Source organism: Oryx dammah, unplaced genomic scaffold (genome assembly GCF_014754425.2).
Source record: "Oryx dammah isolate SB20612 unplaced genomic scaffold, SCBI_Odam_1.1 HiC_scaffold_27, whole genome shotgun sequence".
Lineage (NCBI taxonomy): Eukaryota > Metazoa > Chordata > Mammalia > Artiodactyla > Bovidae > Oryx > Oryx dammah.
Genome location: NW_024070211.1, coordinates 108878848 through 108893174, shown reverse-complemented (window position 1 = coordinate 108893174; position 14327 = coordinate 108878848). Strand labels below are relative to the sequence as shown.

Below are 14327 nucleotides of genomic sequence, written 5' to 3'. Positions count from 1 at the left end.
TGAATATGCTATCTAGGTTGGTCATAACTTTTCTTCCAAGGAGTAAGCGTCTTTTAATTTCATGGGTGGAGTCACCATCTGCAGTGATTTTGGAGCCCCAAAAAATAGTCTGACACTGTTTCCACTGTTTCCCCATCTATTTCCCATGAAATGATGGGACTGGATGCCATGATCTTCGTTTTCTGAATGTTGAGCTTTAAGCCCACTTTTTCACTCTCCTCTTTCACTTTCATCAAGAGGCTTTTTAGTTCCTCTTCACTTTCTGCTATAAGGGTGGTGTCATCTGCGTATCTGAGGTTATTGATATTTCTCCACAATCTTGACTCCAGCTTGTGTTTCTTCCAGTCCAGCATTTCTCATGATGTACTCTGCATATAAGTTAAATAAGCAGAGTGACAATATACAGCCTTGACGTACTCCTTTTCCTGTTTGGAACCAGTCTGTTGTTCCATGTCCAGTTCTAACTGTTGCTTAAGAACTTGGCTCTGTCCAAACCCAACCAAAAAAAAGAACTGCATCTGTCCAGCGGGAAGGATGACTTTTTGACCATTATGGTGGGTCCATTACTGACAACTTAGGTTCTCTGATAACTGTCTTTTACCTTACAGGCATTAATGAGTGCAATGACCCTACGCTCAGTGGTTGTAACCAAAACTGCACAGACACCTTAACCAGTTTCTATTGTTCTTGTAACCCTGGTTACAAGCTGTTGTCTGACAAGAGGACTTGTGTTGATATTGATGAATGCAAGGAGACGCCCTTCATCTGTAGCCAAAAGTGTGAGAACTTACCTGGCACTTACATCTGCAAATGTGCCCCAGGCTACATCCGTGAGCCAGATGGAAAGACCTGCCGGCAGAACAGCAACATCGAGCCTGATCTCATTTTTAGCAACCGTTACTATTTGAGAAATCTAACTATCTATGACAATTTATACTCCCTCATCTTGCAAGGATTGGGTAACGTTGTGGCATTGGATTTTGACCGAGTAGAAAAGAGATTGTACTGGCTTGATATAGAGAATAAAGTCATTGAGAGAATGTTTGTGAATAAGACAAACAGGGAGACAGTCCTAAAGCACAATCTACCAGGTGCGGAAAGTCTGGCTGTCGACTGGGTTACCAGGTAAGAAAAAAGCTATTTAAAAGTTAACAAGTTTTTGTTTTTTAAAAAGTGTTCTAGCCAGGCTTTCATCTTAATAGGGAATTGATCTTTCCCACTTGGGTTACCAGTTAGAAACATTTTAATGCTTCTGCATGTTTTGTTTTTGTTGTTGCTGTTTTCTGGTGTGTACCTAATAATCAAATGGGATACCACAGAATCTAAAATCTAGTGATTTTTAAGAATTTATGATATGAATTTTATAGGGGGGGCACATCACAAAGGAAGAAAGAGCTCTGTTATTACTGGAGGTATGTGAAGGGATGATTCATGCTTTGGTTGGTTCAGTCATTTAAAGCTGTTGCCTAAGTGCGATGCTATTCTAGGGACTGGGGTTTGGAGATAAACAAGACAGACACAGCCCCTGCTTTCCTGGAATTCACAGGCTACTTAACAGTGCTAGTCATTCCCAACTTGGGCTAGTTATAAATTAAAGAATGGCTAACTTGAAACTCTGAGCATCTTTACAGTAGACAGTAGTATTTTAATTTAACTCTACCAGTTCAATCACACTTCTTCACACCTCTACTGAATCAGACACTTGGCTTTGTGGTTGACAGGAAGCCGCATGCACTTAGGCTGCAAATATTATTGCTTTGGTCACCCCAGACCCACAGAGGATGCTTCCACATCTTTTCTGTTTGATCATCTTAAGAGTAAAGATGGGGGATGGAGAATTGACTTCCTAGTTCTAGTTGAATAATAGCCTGCCTGCTCCAAAACTGCCTGCAGAATAATCAATAAAATATTGATGTGAATACAAATATGTTATATATAATGACTCTGTGGGGTGTCAAAAAGCATAGCAAATAATGATTTGCAGGAACAGAACTAACTGTGGTACCTCTTCTTATCTTGTCCTTGCTTCAATACAGGGAAAGATAGATAATATTTTAACCTTGATATTGTCATTCAGCCCTCTCTCCCCAAAACTGGTAGGATGGTATTTTCCCCTGGACTTTAGCTGCTTTTCTCTTGTTCTAGGCATAGTGTTTGACCAGGGGAAAGAATTAGATACATGTGTGGTAGTCAGGAAGACAGAGCGAAAAAGTCTAGGGTGATTGTAAGATAAAATATCTTACGACTGAAGCATTTCCTCAGATGTTCAAGAAAGATTCCAACCAGATTAAACATTCCTTAAAACACAAGGCAGAATAGAACCTAGTCACATTTAGGCTTGGGGGGCAGTTCTAAGATACAATTACTTGGAAATTTGAAATAATCTTCCCAGTATCGATAAAGATGTCCACAATAAACTCAAAGATATTTGGTTCCCAAAGCCTTTAAACTTGATATACTAGTTTTTCAAAGCACAGTGCAAAATTTCACAGTGGAAAATTGGACTGGCTCTCAGTCCTCTTAATTTTTCCCTATATGGGGATGGAGTGTCTTCTCCATATTCTGTTCACATGTCAGTGTTTTGATTGTTGAATAAAAAGGAATTAGTGAGTTGGCAGTAAGCTCCACAGAGTAGAGTGCCCTATGGTATAGCCAGTCTTGAATTAATTCCTGCTCTAGCTCTTACTAACTTCTGGGTCTCAGCAGCCTTATCAAGAAAACAAGAGTAACAGTAGAACCTACTCCGGCAGTTGTTGAGATCTTAGCCCAGGGCCTGGCACTGAATAGGAGCGTGTTCGGTCCCTAAGTTGTATCCTACTCTTTGCACCCCTATGGACTATAGCCCACCAGTCTCCTCTGTCTTGGGATTTTGCCAGTAAGTATACTGGATTGAATTTTCATTTCCTCCTCCAGTGGGTATTCCAGACCCAGGGATCAAACCCGTTTCCTGTGTCTCCTGCATTGACAGGAAGATTCTTTACCACTGAGCCCCCCGGGAAACCTGGCATTGGATAGATAGTTACTATTATTCCCCTCTACAGTGATAGAATCCAAAATTGTAGCCATCTCAGTCATCAGTACTCAGCCAAGTGAGCAAGGCCTGTACATTTTTGCATACTCCTTTCCTCATCCACAAGCCTAAGAAGGTACTACTGTCCTGACAGTTACTCCGACACCTAGTATGATTGGATCGTGTTTACCTCTGGCGAGGAGACATTGAAGCTTTCGGAAGAGAAATCATTTCAGTGGAAATTGACTATCAGACATTCTCGGAGTATTGAACTTTGGAAGGTTATGGATACTTTAAGACTGGTGATTTGATTAAATGAAATTTGGCACAGGTTAAGAAAGTCATTTTGCCAGCCTAGTGGGACAAGGCCAGGGAGGTGTCAAGTCTTTCTTTATCTTAAGGATGCCAGCATTCAGAGTTCCCTTTTGCAGTCTCAAGGCTGCACTTGAGATAAGTTTCCTTGACTCCACATATAAACTGTAATTCATGAGACTTATTGATTGCTCTCAATTCTGCTTCGTTGCTCCTGTGAAGCCTGGATCATTACCTGGAAAGATGCCTTTTGCTGTATGAAGCAAGTAAAGCCAAAATCCTTCTGTGGCCCCACAATTCTCTACTGTAAGGTGACATCCCCTTGAAAACTCAATGAAAACTCAATCCAGTATACTTACTGGGAAAATCCCAAGACAGAGGAGACTGGTGGGCTATAGTCCACAAGGTTACAAAGCACACATTATTGTGTCTTTTTTTGCTTCATTGCAGGAAGATCAACTGTTTTCCTCTGTTTGCTTGGGGGAAAAGTGCTTGGATAGGACATTGTGTGGCTAAATGTACATTGTTTTACAAGTAAAATGGCTCTAACTCCTGCCTCTCCGTTTGCAGAAAGCTCTATTGGGTGGATTCCTACCTGCATTGCCTTTCTGTCTCTGACCTCAGTGGTCGATACCGCCGCAAGTTGGCTGAGCACTGTGTGGATGCCAACAACACCTTCTGCTTTGAGAATCCTAGAGGACTTGTACTTCACCCTCAATATGGGTATTGTCTTCCTGTAATCTCAGGCTCTTCTTTTACGCCCTTCTTCCACCTCTGTTACCAAAAAGGCTGTTCACGTAGTGATCTCAAGGCCAGTATCTTGCTGGAATTTGTCTTCTCCTTTTTCTACCTGGTAAATGGCTTAGTATGCTAGAAGCATGACTTGTTCAAATAATATTCATATGCTATTTTCTTTGCCATGATACATCACTTCACTTATAAAGTTACATATTTTGGCTGCATGCAAGTAAATCATGGTTAAGAAAACAACAACTCACCTTTTTTGGACTTTCCATGTCAAATATACTGAAATCTCTAGTTTATCATGTTCATTCCTGAGAATTTCCTACACATTGTCCCCTTTTAGATTCCTTTCTATTAGTTCTCTTTCCTTTATGAAATGCTCTGTAGGATGTAAATTCTGTTTCTCTAATTGGAGAAAGCTTGTGTCTTTGCCACTGAGTTCCTCTGGCTTCGGGGACTGACATGTTGTGTTTGCTCCAACAGGCATGTCTACTGGGCAGACTGGGGTGACCGAGCATACATTGGGAGAGTAGGCATGGACGGAACCCATAAGTCTCTGATTATCTCTACCAAGATCATGTGGCCCAATGGCCTCACCATTGATTACACCAATGATCTACTCTACTGGGCAGATGCCCACCTGGGCTACATTGAGTACGTACATAGAAAAGAATAAAGCAAACCGTATAACTCTTCATTCCAAGCACCAGGGTTTGTGTTGCCAGTGCATTATTCCTAGGCAGCTTCTAATTGGCCTGTTTGTTAAAAGTCACTCTGAGGTCGCTTCTAACTAAAGTGCCTGTAGGCAGCTCGCCGAGCTCTGAGACATGGTACAAGAGAAAGAGTGTGAACTTTGAAGCCATCCAGATCACAGTTTTGTCTTGGTGCTTTTACTTCTTACACTCCTGAAAAAGCAGCTAGTAATCTCTCCACTATGGTAGTCAGCCTAGTGCTCAACTCATCTGAATTTCCTTATCCCTTTACTCTGCCCTTCCCTTCCAAATATATGATAAATAGACTTGGAAACATTATACTGTTCAATGAAGAATACTCCTTGTAAAAAAGGTAATGCAAATTTTTGGCCAAGCAATATGTGTTTATTTCAGAGACATTGCTAATTATGCCACAGTTAGACGATGGTGATGTCTTCTGGGTATTTATGAATTTGTACCCAGATGCACAGCTTATTGCATGCAAAAAACAAGATCTTTAAAAATTGTGGCATTCTGTTAAATTTATCTTGAAAAAGATTTCACTTGAGAAAAAATACTCATAAAAGTGTCTGAGCTCTCTATGTAGAGATCATGCAAGAAGTGAAAGAGAAGAGATCAAGACTGCTTTCTGGTTTATGAATTTTTAAAAAAGAAACAGATAATGACTATGTTCTGGTCATTTGTCTGCAGTCTTAGCAACAGGGATCCAGAAGATTGACCCCTGGTTTTCCTATGCCTTCTTTAAGTTTTCATAAATTAAGATATTTTGGAAAATTTCCTGACATCCCATGGCTAATGTTATCAACTTTGTAGTTGCTAGATCATTCCACCTCTTATGGGAGTTTTAGGGTTTGTGCCCAGATTTTTAAATATTAAAGTAACAGTGAAGTGAAAGTCACTCAGTCAGGTCCGACTCTTTGTGACCCCATGGACTAAACAGTCCACGCAATTCTCCAGGCCAGAATGCTGGAGTGGGTAGCCATTCCCTTCTCCAGGGGATCTTCCCAACTCAGGGGTCGAACTCAGGTCTCCCACATTGCAGGTGGATTACTTACCATCTGAGCCACCAGGGAAGCCCCAAAGTAACAATATTCTGATATAATTTCCTAGCCAAATTCCATGATATTCATTGATTTGGTAGCTCCTCCATCCTTAAAGGCATTAGAGGAGAGGCATGATCTTCACTGAGTCACTCTTTCTTCCTTTGATCCTAGGTACTCTGATTTGGATGGCCGCCATCGGCACACGGTATATGAAACTGGCACACTGTCTCACCCCTTTGCTATTACCATTTTTGAAGACACCATTTATTGGACAGATTGGAATACAAAGACAGTTGAAAAGGGAAACAAATACAATGGGTCAAATAGAGTGGTGCTGTTGAACGTAACACACAGGCCGTATGACATCCATGTCTATCATCCTTACAGGCAGCCAATTGGTGAGTAGTTGATTTAGAAGTTTTTGCACAGTTACTCAGAAGCTTTTGCAGTTACTTTAGGGTCTTGTGCATGCTGCTCTTGTTTTTTTTTTTTAATTTTTTTAATCATTAATATCATAATTTATACTGGAAATGATGTTACTTGTTACTGTTTTCTATGAAACAAATGTTGAGAGTTGAGGGGATGGAAATTAAAGGTATAGAGTTTATTCCCCTGTTTCTGGAAAAGGCTGCTGATGATTCTTTTTTCATAGTACCTGCTATCTTCTTAAAGATCTTGGGGTTGTTTTTTTTTTAATAAGAATCAATAGTTATTGTATGTTGCCTTGACATTTCAGTCCTACTTAAGAAAGCACCTTTGAAAAATAAGGACTTTCCTGTGTAACCACAATAAATTATAATACCTAAGAGATGTATTATAATCACATGGATGTATTTATAAGAATCATTTATTTACTAAGATCAATCTACTGAAATGATCAAAAGAAATGCTTAAAGGAAAGTTACAGTAACCATAAAATATAATTTATTAAATGGCTATTTGCATTTGATATTTAGCCAAGTTCTGGAATATTCTTTGGGGATAGAGTACATTTTGTGGGCCTGCTAGGTCATGTTGTCATGATTCTGGGTCAAGTTGCCTGTTGCCTTCTGTTGCCTGTATCCTTAGGAGGAGAGAATATAGCATCTGTTGGAAAGTAAAACTTTAACTTACGTTCTGGGTGCATGGAGGTAAGCTAAACCTCCCACTTGCTCTCCAAGAACGTTCTTTTTTAATGGAATGTGGGATCTAGTTCCTTAAACAAGAATCAAACCTGTGCCTCCTGCACTGGGAGTGTGGAGTCCTAACCACTGGACCACCAGGGAACTTTGAGAGATCTTTTCTAGCAGTGAGTAAGCCTCACTTCTGCACATAAATCAGTTTATGGTATCAGCAACAGGGCTGCTAACACAGCTCTCCCGTATGTCTTCTTTGTGAACTTTTTGAAAAAGCATGCATCTAGGGTAATGATGAGTTTTATGTGGCAGGTAATCAGTTCTTCCATGCTTTAAGTGGATGAACATATGTTTTCTCCCTTCTTTCACTAGTGGCTAATCCCTGTGGTACGAACAATGGTGGCTGTTCTCATCTCTGCCTCATCAAAGAAGGAGGTGTTGGATTCACTTGCGAGTGTCCAGATAACTTCTATACCGTCCAGCGTGGTCACAACACCCAGTGCCTGCCCATGTGCTCTAGCACCCAATTCCTGTGTGCCAACAGCGAAATGTAAGGCTCGCTCCTGCCTCTCTCCACTGCCTCTCCAGCCTTTGGACACACATTGAACTTCAAGGCCCCTGGGGATGAGAGTTTTGTAATGAACAAGATTTTGGCTAATTAACATGGCTGGTTTAGGATACACCAAGACTGTCTCCAACTGTCCAACTTCAGTCTGAAGTCTCCAACTTCAGATAATTTCTTCCATGAAAGGAGGCATTTTGGGAACCAAATAGTTACACCCAGGCATGCAAATTTTCATATCTGTAACAAGGAAGCAAACTGAGTGTGTTTTATTTCTAATGAATTGCCCAAAGTCTCAGGGTCAAGAATGTACATAAGTGTACACTGAGAAACAGCCCTTAGGAATGATAGAATTTCCCCATCTTTTTCAAACACATGCTGGCCTAGCTCCTCAGTTAACTATGCTAGAGGATCGAGGCTCACACAAATCTATTTTTGATCATTTGTATTTGTTATGAAACACGGTCACAGATTATTTCCCTCACAGTGGGTACAGCCCTTGATGACTAGGAATTCAGAGTCAGAGAGTGAGATTAAGAGGAGGTGTTATGCAAACCACAGCATCTAAGATTCAGTGCCAGATTATTTTGATGATTGAGTAAAGAATCCTAGATTAAGAATCTAGCATACCCCATCACGACGTAGACTCTCAACAAATGATAGTGCCTCCAGCTTCCCAGCCCATAGCCTAATGTCATCTCTCCCTCTGACTGATAGCTCTAACCATCCATCTGTTACCCAGAATGCACACTTCACTGTTGGCTGTGGCAGGAATTTGGTCATCACGCTCAAAGCACTTTTTCAGCATGTGGTGGGTCTTAACACACCTGTTCTATCTAACCTCGTTATGTTTTCTCTGAAGATTATGCCACAGTAACCAGGGTTGAATCGATCCTCTTCTTGGGCCATGATAAAACACTTGCTTATCATTGCTTGAAAGTCAGCTTTGCCTTCTTCTACCTGGATGGTCATTGCCTGCTCCTCTAACTGCCTGTCGCTTTGCTAAGAGAAGTGCTGCTTCCTTTGTGCAGGTGTATTCCTATCTGGTGGAAATGTGACGGGCGGAGAGACTGCTTGGATGGTTCTGATGAACCTATCACTTGCCCACAGCGCTTCTGCGCATTAGGAATGTTCCAGTGCAATGATGGCAACTGCACCAGCTCACACTCCCTATGCAATTTGCGTCGGGATTGCCCTGATGGGTCGGATGAAGACCCTGTGCTTTGTGGTGAGTGGAATCACTTTCTCCGTTCTTTGCCCACTTCTGTAGTTGATCATGTACAATCATGGTTCTGTGGGGGTTTTCTGAATGTCAAATCAAAATCTGGTCCAAAATCCTGGGGGAGGAAAAAGACAACTCAGAGTCCATCCCACATCTATAAGTTGTCTATATTGGTGGTTCTTTGCTGTGTACTGTGTATAGAGTCTTCTTTAAGAGCTAATATTGAGGGTGAAATCAGGGATTCCCACATTTTAAACAGGGACTCTCAGTTGTGATATTTAGTTATGTCTCCAGTTTTAAAAAACACCCTCTCAAAAAAAAAAAAAAAAACCTCCACTAAAACCCAAAAAAACAGCCCTCCAACTCCAAAGTAGTGCATCAACAATAGCAACAAACACAAAGTTTGAAAACCATTGTCCATTAGGGCAACAGGTACCGGAGAAAGTGAATTTAGTAGGCTGTCAATCCTCATCCTTTAATGTTATATGCAAGAAAAAGATCTTTAAGAATGTAAGAGACAGTAATAGTCAAAGGACTATCTGCCCGTGTAGCGTTACTGGTTAATAATGAGCGCATTAGGCCATAAGTCCTCTAAAAGGAAGGTATAGTGGAGTTTTACAGGGTCCATTAGTGTGAATTAGGGGCTTCTGTTCCTGAAGCCTTCCAAACTGATAGCCAAATGCCACCGCTTGCAGAGCATCACCGGTGTGAGCCCTACGAATGGCAGTGCGCCAACAAACGTTGCATTCCGGAATCCTGGCAGTGTGACATGGAGGACGACTGTGACGATAACTCGGACGAAGACAGCTCCCACTGCGCCAACAGGACCTGCCGGCCCGGCTACTTCAAGTGTGCCAACGGCCACTGCATCCCTCAGACGTGGAAGTGTGACGTGGACAACGACTGCGGAGACTACTCGGACGAGCCCTTGCAGACATGCTGTGAGTTCTGTGTGCAGGTCTGGCCTGAGAGCAGCCCTGTGTGGCTGGAGAGAGTGCGTGGCCCTTGCTGTCGCCCTGCGGCATGCACCCTCTTCGCTCTCCCCAGGAACACAGAGGGGAGCTGCACGCTCAGCCTGCAGCTTGAACCACATCCCTGGGTCTCAAATGGCAGATTCCTGGTCTCTGCCCACAGGAAGCCTAACTACAGAATATGATCAAAGAACTTACATTTTTATCTTGCACCTTCTGTTTTGAGCCTCAGAGAAAGCTGGTGAGAGACAGCGAAGGTGAATGAGGGACCTGAACCTCATGTGAAGTGATTTTTTTTAACTTCAAACCCAGTGAAAAAATGTACCAGCGTACCTTTTCCCCCATCCCACCCCATTGCCCCCTCAACAGTCTGACCACAACATAAATGAGTGGTAATGATGTGTTGAGAAAACCTAAGGTCTCTGTCTTTCTACTCTGAGGGAACAAATCACACCTAAAGGAGACACAGGCTTCCCAGGTGACTCAGTGGTGATGAACCCACCTGCCAGTGCGAGAGAGGCAGGTTCAGTCCCTGGGCTGGGGAGATCCCCTGGAGTAGGAACTGGCAACCCACTCCAGTATTCTTGCCCGGAAAATTCCATGGACAGAGAAGCCTGGTGGGCTACAGTCCATGGGGCTGCAGAGAGTCAGCCACACGACTGAGCAACTAAGCACAAAAGAGACATAGTTGCCGAAAAGATGGAGTCTGCTTGGTTAATAATATGGTCACTGTGGAAAGGTGTCTGGTTTCCTGGCTGGACCACGACTTCAGTTCTTACTTTGCTCCCTCCTGTCTTTTCAGTGGGGCCCTCCTATCGCTGTGATAACTATACAGAATTCAGCTGTAAAACAAACTACCGCTGCATCCCGAAGTGGGCCGTGTGCAATGGTGTCAACGACTGCAGGGACAACAGTGATGAGCAGGACTGTGGTAGGAGGGGTGGCAGTGGAGGAGGGAGGGGGGAGCAACTTACCAGGAGGGGAGGCTGGATTTCCCATCATCCTTCCTTTGTTTGCCTCTAATAACATGGTGCATTTTATAGCAATTTTATAGGGATCCCAGCATTTTACAGGGGTACTGGAAGGTTCATTTATATCATCCTAAATGAAATCTTTCCCAAAATGTGAAGATATTAGGAATTTGTGTAATTTCTCACAAATGGGAAAGTCTTATTTACATTTGACAAGTTTGTCTTGTCTTTCAGATTGATTGAAATGGATAGGAGGGAGGAGGTAGAGAAAAGATTTGATATGTATCTCTAAAAAGGATATTTCAAAATCAGAATATTTCTTATTTGGAGGTTTTGATATTTCCAATGTCTCTCTGACCTTCCACATCTTTTGTGTTTGGCAATATAGAAAGAATCTATGAACAAAAGGCCAAATGAATTAATGGAATTTTCCAAGATTAGGCATATTCTCTAGCTGAAAAACAGTGTGTGTCGTGTTTAGTTGGAAGAGAGGTAGGAAAGATAATGAGTTATTTTAATAACACTGAATCTAATCACCTAGAGACAATGTAATGGACATGTTTTGTTTGCTGGCAGCATCACTTAATTTTCCTTTCCAGGCCTTTGTTGCAAATTACAAGCCAGGGACCAAATCATTTTTTGAACTGTTTCTACAAAAGAGAATGGATTTAGTTTCAAATAGTAGGATAGGTTCAGTTTAGCCTAAAGAGGAGTATTGACAGTGAATGTGGCTGGCATTCCTCTTTCTGGGAGTTTCAAGACTATGGTAGCATAAGCCTCAGACCATCTCAAGAGAGCCAGTACTACTTTGGCATTCTTTGACCATGGGCTTCTGAAGTATTTGCAATGACTGTGATTTGCAGAGTCGATGACATGCAAACCTTCTGGGGAATTTCGATGTACAAATCACCGCTGCATCCCTCTTCGCTGGAGATGTGATGGGCAAAATGACTGTGGAGACCGCTCCGACGAGGAAAACTGTGGTGAGTGTTCGGGGTCCTTCTTTCCCATGTGCCGGTGGAGTGGTGATGTCTGCTCTTTGTAACTCAGTTGTCAATGCCATTCATCCTCAAAGGGTAGGATGATGGCTGTCTGATCTCTTGCTTTGTGACTGGTACATTTCTACTTTTCATCTTCTTCTTAGCAGATTGTAATCACGCTCTAGGAAAAGAATATTTACCCAAGTATATCTTTTGTCTGTTAATTTATTTACACTCAACGACATCTTTTTTTTTTTTTTTTTTCAAAAAGAACTTGAGGTGACTTACATCATTGCCTTATGATATGTATCAATTTCAGATTAACTAATATGAAATATACTCTAACTTTTGTCTCCTTTTGGAAATGAGAAAGTATGGGCTGTGGAGAGAATCAGGGTGCTGGTTTCACCTGCAATTATAACTGACTAAAAACAGACTTACAATTGAAGTGAAAAGTCTATTTTTGCAGGTTGGATGGTCTGGGACTTGGGGCACAGGAGGGGGTTGGGCACAGAGGACACTTAGGCCAGTCCACAAGCCAGTCCACTGTGAATGACTCCTGGTGCCCTCTAATGGCCATGTGGCTTTCCTTTTCAGCCCCCCGGAAATGCACAGAGAGCGAGTTTCGATGTGATGATCAGAGCTGTATTCCTTCTCGATGGGTCTGTGACCAAACCAATGATTGTGGGGACAACTCAGATGAGCGGGACTGCGGTAACTGTTACAGCAATTTGAGGGGCTTCCCATAGAGTCTCGTACTAGGATCAGCACATTGGAGGGGAGTAGGGAATTCGGTATTCTTTCTTGGGAAATCCCATGGATAGAGGAGCCTGGTGAGCTACAGTCCCTAGGGTCACAAAGAGTTGGACATCCCTTAGCCATGAAACGACAACAACAGGGACTTCAAATGTGTGTTTGTAAGGTTTTATAGAGTAAGATGACTTTTGTGTATTTTAGGTATAATATATAAACCTTAGCATTACAGTACCTTCTTCTCTGTACTTTTTATGCTTTATGATTACCTTAGACCATTCTAGATCAATAATAGGGGAAAATCCCAAGAGAGTTTTAAAAATCTCATTTTAACTAGAGGAGAGATTGGCACTTCCATCTCCATATCTTGAATGGGGAAGGTGTAACTTTTTAGAGTTTATTCACTCACTAACCACAAGTTGTGGATTTTTTGTGAGCCAGTCACTGGGTATGTATAGGAATGTGATAGAATACTTACTACCCTCCACAGAGCCAAAACTTGTCTGAGAATACCAAGGCACCTTGGAAATAACATTCTTTCCTTTTCAGAGATGATGACCTGCCGTCCTGGATATTTTCAATGTGATAGTGGGCACTGTATTTCTGAATATATGAAGTGCAATGGGTTGGCTGACTGTCACGATGCCTCTGATGAAGCCAATTGTCGTAAGTTTCTAGACGATTGGTATGGTTATGGCTGTTTAGACCCATTAGCCACCACTTCTTAGATTGAAAGGTCATAGATATTTTCTATTCAGCATTCATTGATAATAATCAATTTACGTGGGGCTTGAGTCAACATGTCTATATATTTCACAATAGTTATTCAAGTACCTTTCACTAATATTTCAAATATTATATATATAGAGAGAATATTTTATGTCTGTGCTAATGAAAGTATTTATATATCATCAACTACTCTACAAATCATTAATCGGATAAAAACTTGGCAGGAAAAGAATATTCAAGCAATGAATAAATGGGTATTCAACCATATTGAAGTTCTAGCATTAAGCATTTTCTGAATTGTAATAAAGGCATATAAAACTGTTTGAAAGTATAAAGCCTATATGATCATTTGTATTTTAGTCTTTTTTTTTGAACCACTGAATAAATATTAACTATTGATGCTTATCTATGATGGATTTTGTTGATCATGTGGTTGCCACATCTTAAAACCTTGGTTTCCAAGAGACTTTAAATGTATGATAGGAAAAGCCAGTGCTGGCACTGCTGAAAAGTTTCACTTACCTGAAAAAGAAAAAACCCAATGCTGTCCATAGAATGACTCATGTCATTAAATACTGGGCTTAGTCAATTACCCTTAAGAAACATTCCATTAGAATTTCAGATGGTTTAAGGCCGCAGTACTTGTGGTTGAATCAGGAAAGAGCAGGCTATAATGGAACGCTTTCTATTAGGAGAATTCTTTCTATAAAAGGAGAAATAGCCAGCTAGCTTTCCAAAAAGTATCTTTTCCTAATAATTTGAATATGTCTCCTCCCCACCCACAGCCACCCGCTTTCCCAATGGTGCATACTGCCCGGCTACTATGTTTGAATGTAAAAATCACGTTTGTATACATTCATCTTGGAAATGTGATGGTGATAATGACTGTGGTGATGGTTCCGATGAAGAACTCCATCTGTGCTGTGAGTGAGAGATTGAGGGGTGGTGGTGTTTATGTGGAGCATAAGTGGGAGGGCAATTGTACAATTTTTGTGTATTGGACACATGATCTGATTAGTGCACTTTCCTTGGCCTTCCTGCTTAGTTCTCTACTTGGGACATGAGAAAGTTGGGCAGACATCCATAGTTTTAAACATTTTTGTGGCCTTTGAAAACAGTGGCCTCAAAAGAAATTGTTGGAAAACCAATATGCATAACTAAAGGCAGGTCTGTTGTGGTCGAAGTCTGAGTTAGGGTGGAGT

At 41.5% G+C, this 14327-nt stretch overlaps 1 protein-coding gene across 1 annotated transcript in view; it reads left to right on the top strand.

Moving 5' to 3' along the window:
* LRP2 (LDL receptor related protein 2) overlaps positions 1–14327 on the top strand; it is a 151015-nt gene that overhangs the window by 108572 nt on the left and 28116 nt on the right. The window contains exons 50-61 of the mRNA XM_040227939.1: positions 609–1125; positions 3893–4045; positions 4550–4720; positions 5994–6220; positions 7310–7487; positions 8531–8727; positions 9417–9662; positions 10495–10623; positions 11527–11646; positions 12241–12357; positions 12946–13062; positions 13911–14048. Of these exons, the coding sequence (XP_040083873.1) occupies positions 609–1125; positions 3893–4045; positions 4550–4720; positions 5994–6220; positions 7310–7487; positions 8531–8727; positions 9417–9662; positions 10495–10623; positions 11527–11646; positions 12241–12357; positions 12946–13062; positions 13911–14048 (2310 nt within the window). The remainder of the gene's footprint in view (positions 1–608; positions 1126–3892; positions 4046–4549; positions 4721–5993; positions 6221–7309; positions 7488–8530; positions 8728–9416; positions 9663–10494; positions 10624–11526; positions 11647–12240; positions 12358–12945; positions 13063–13910; positions 14049–14327) is intronic.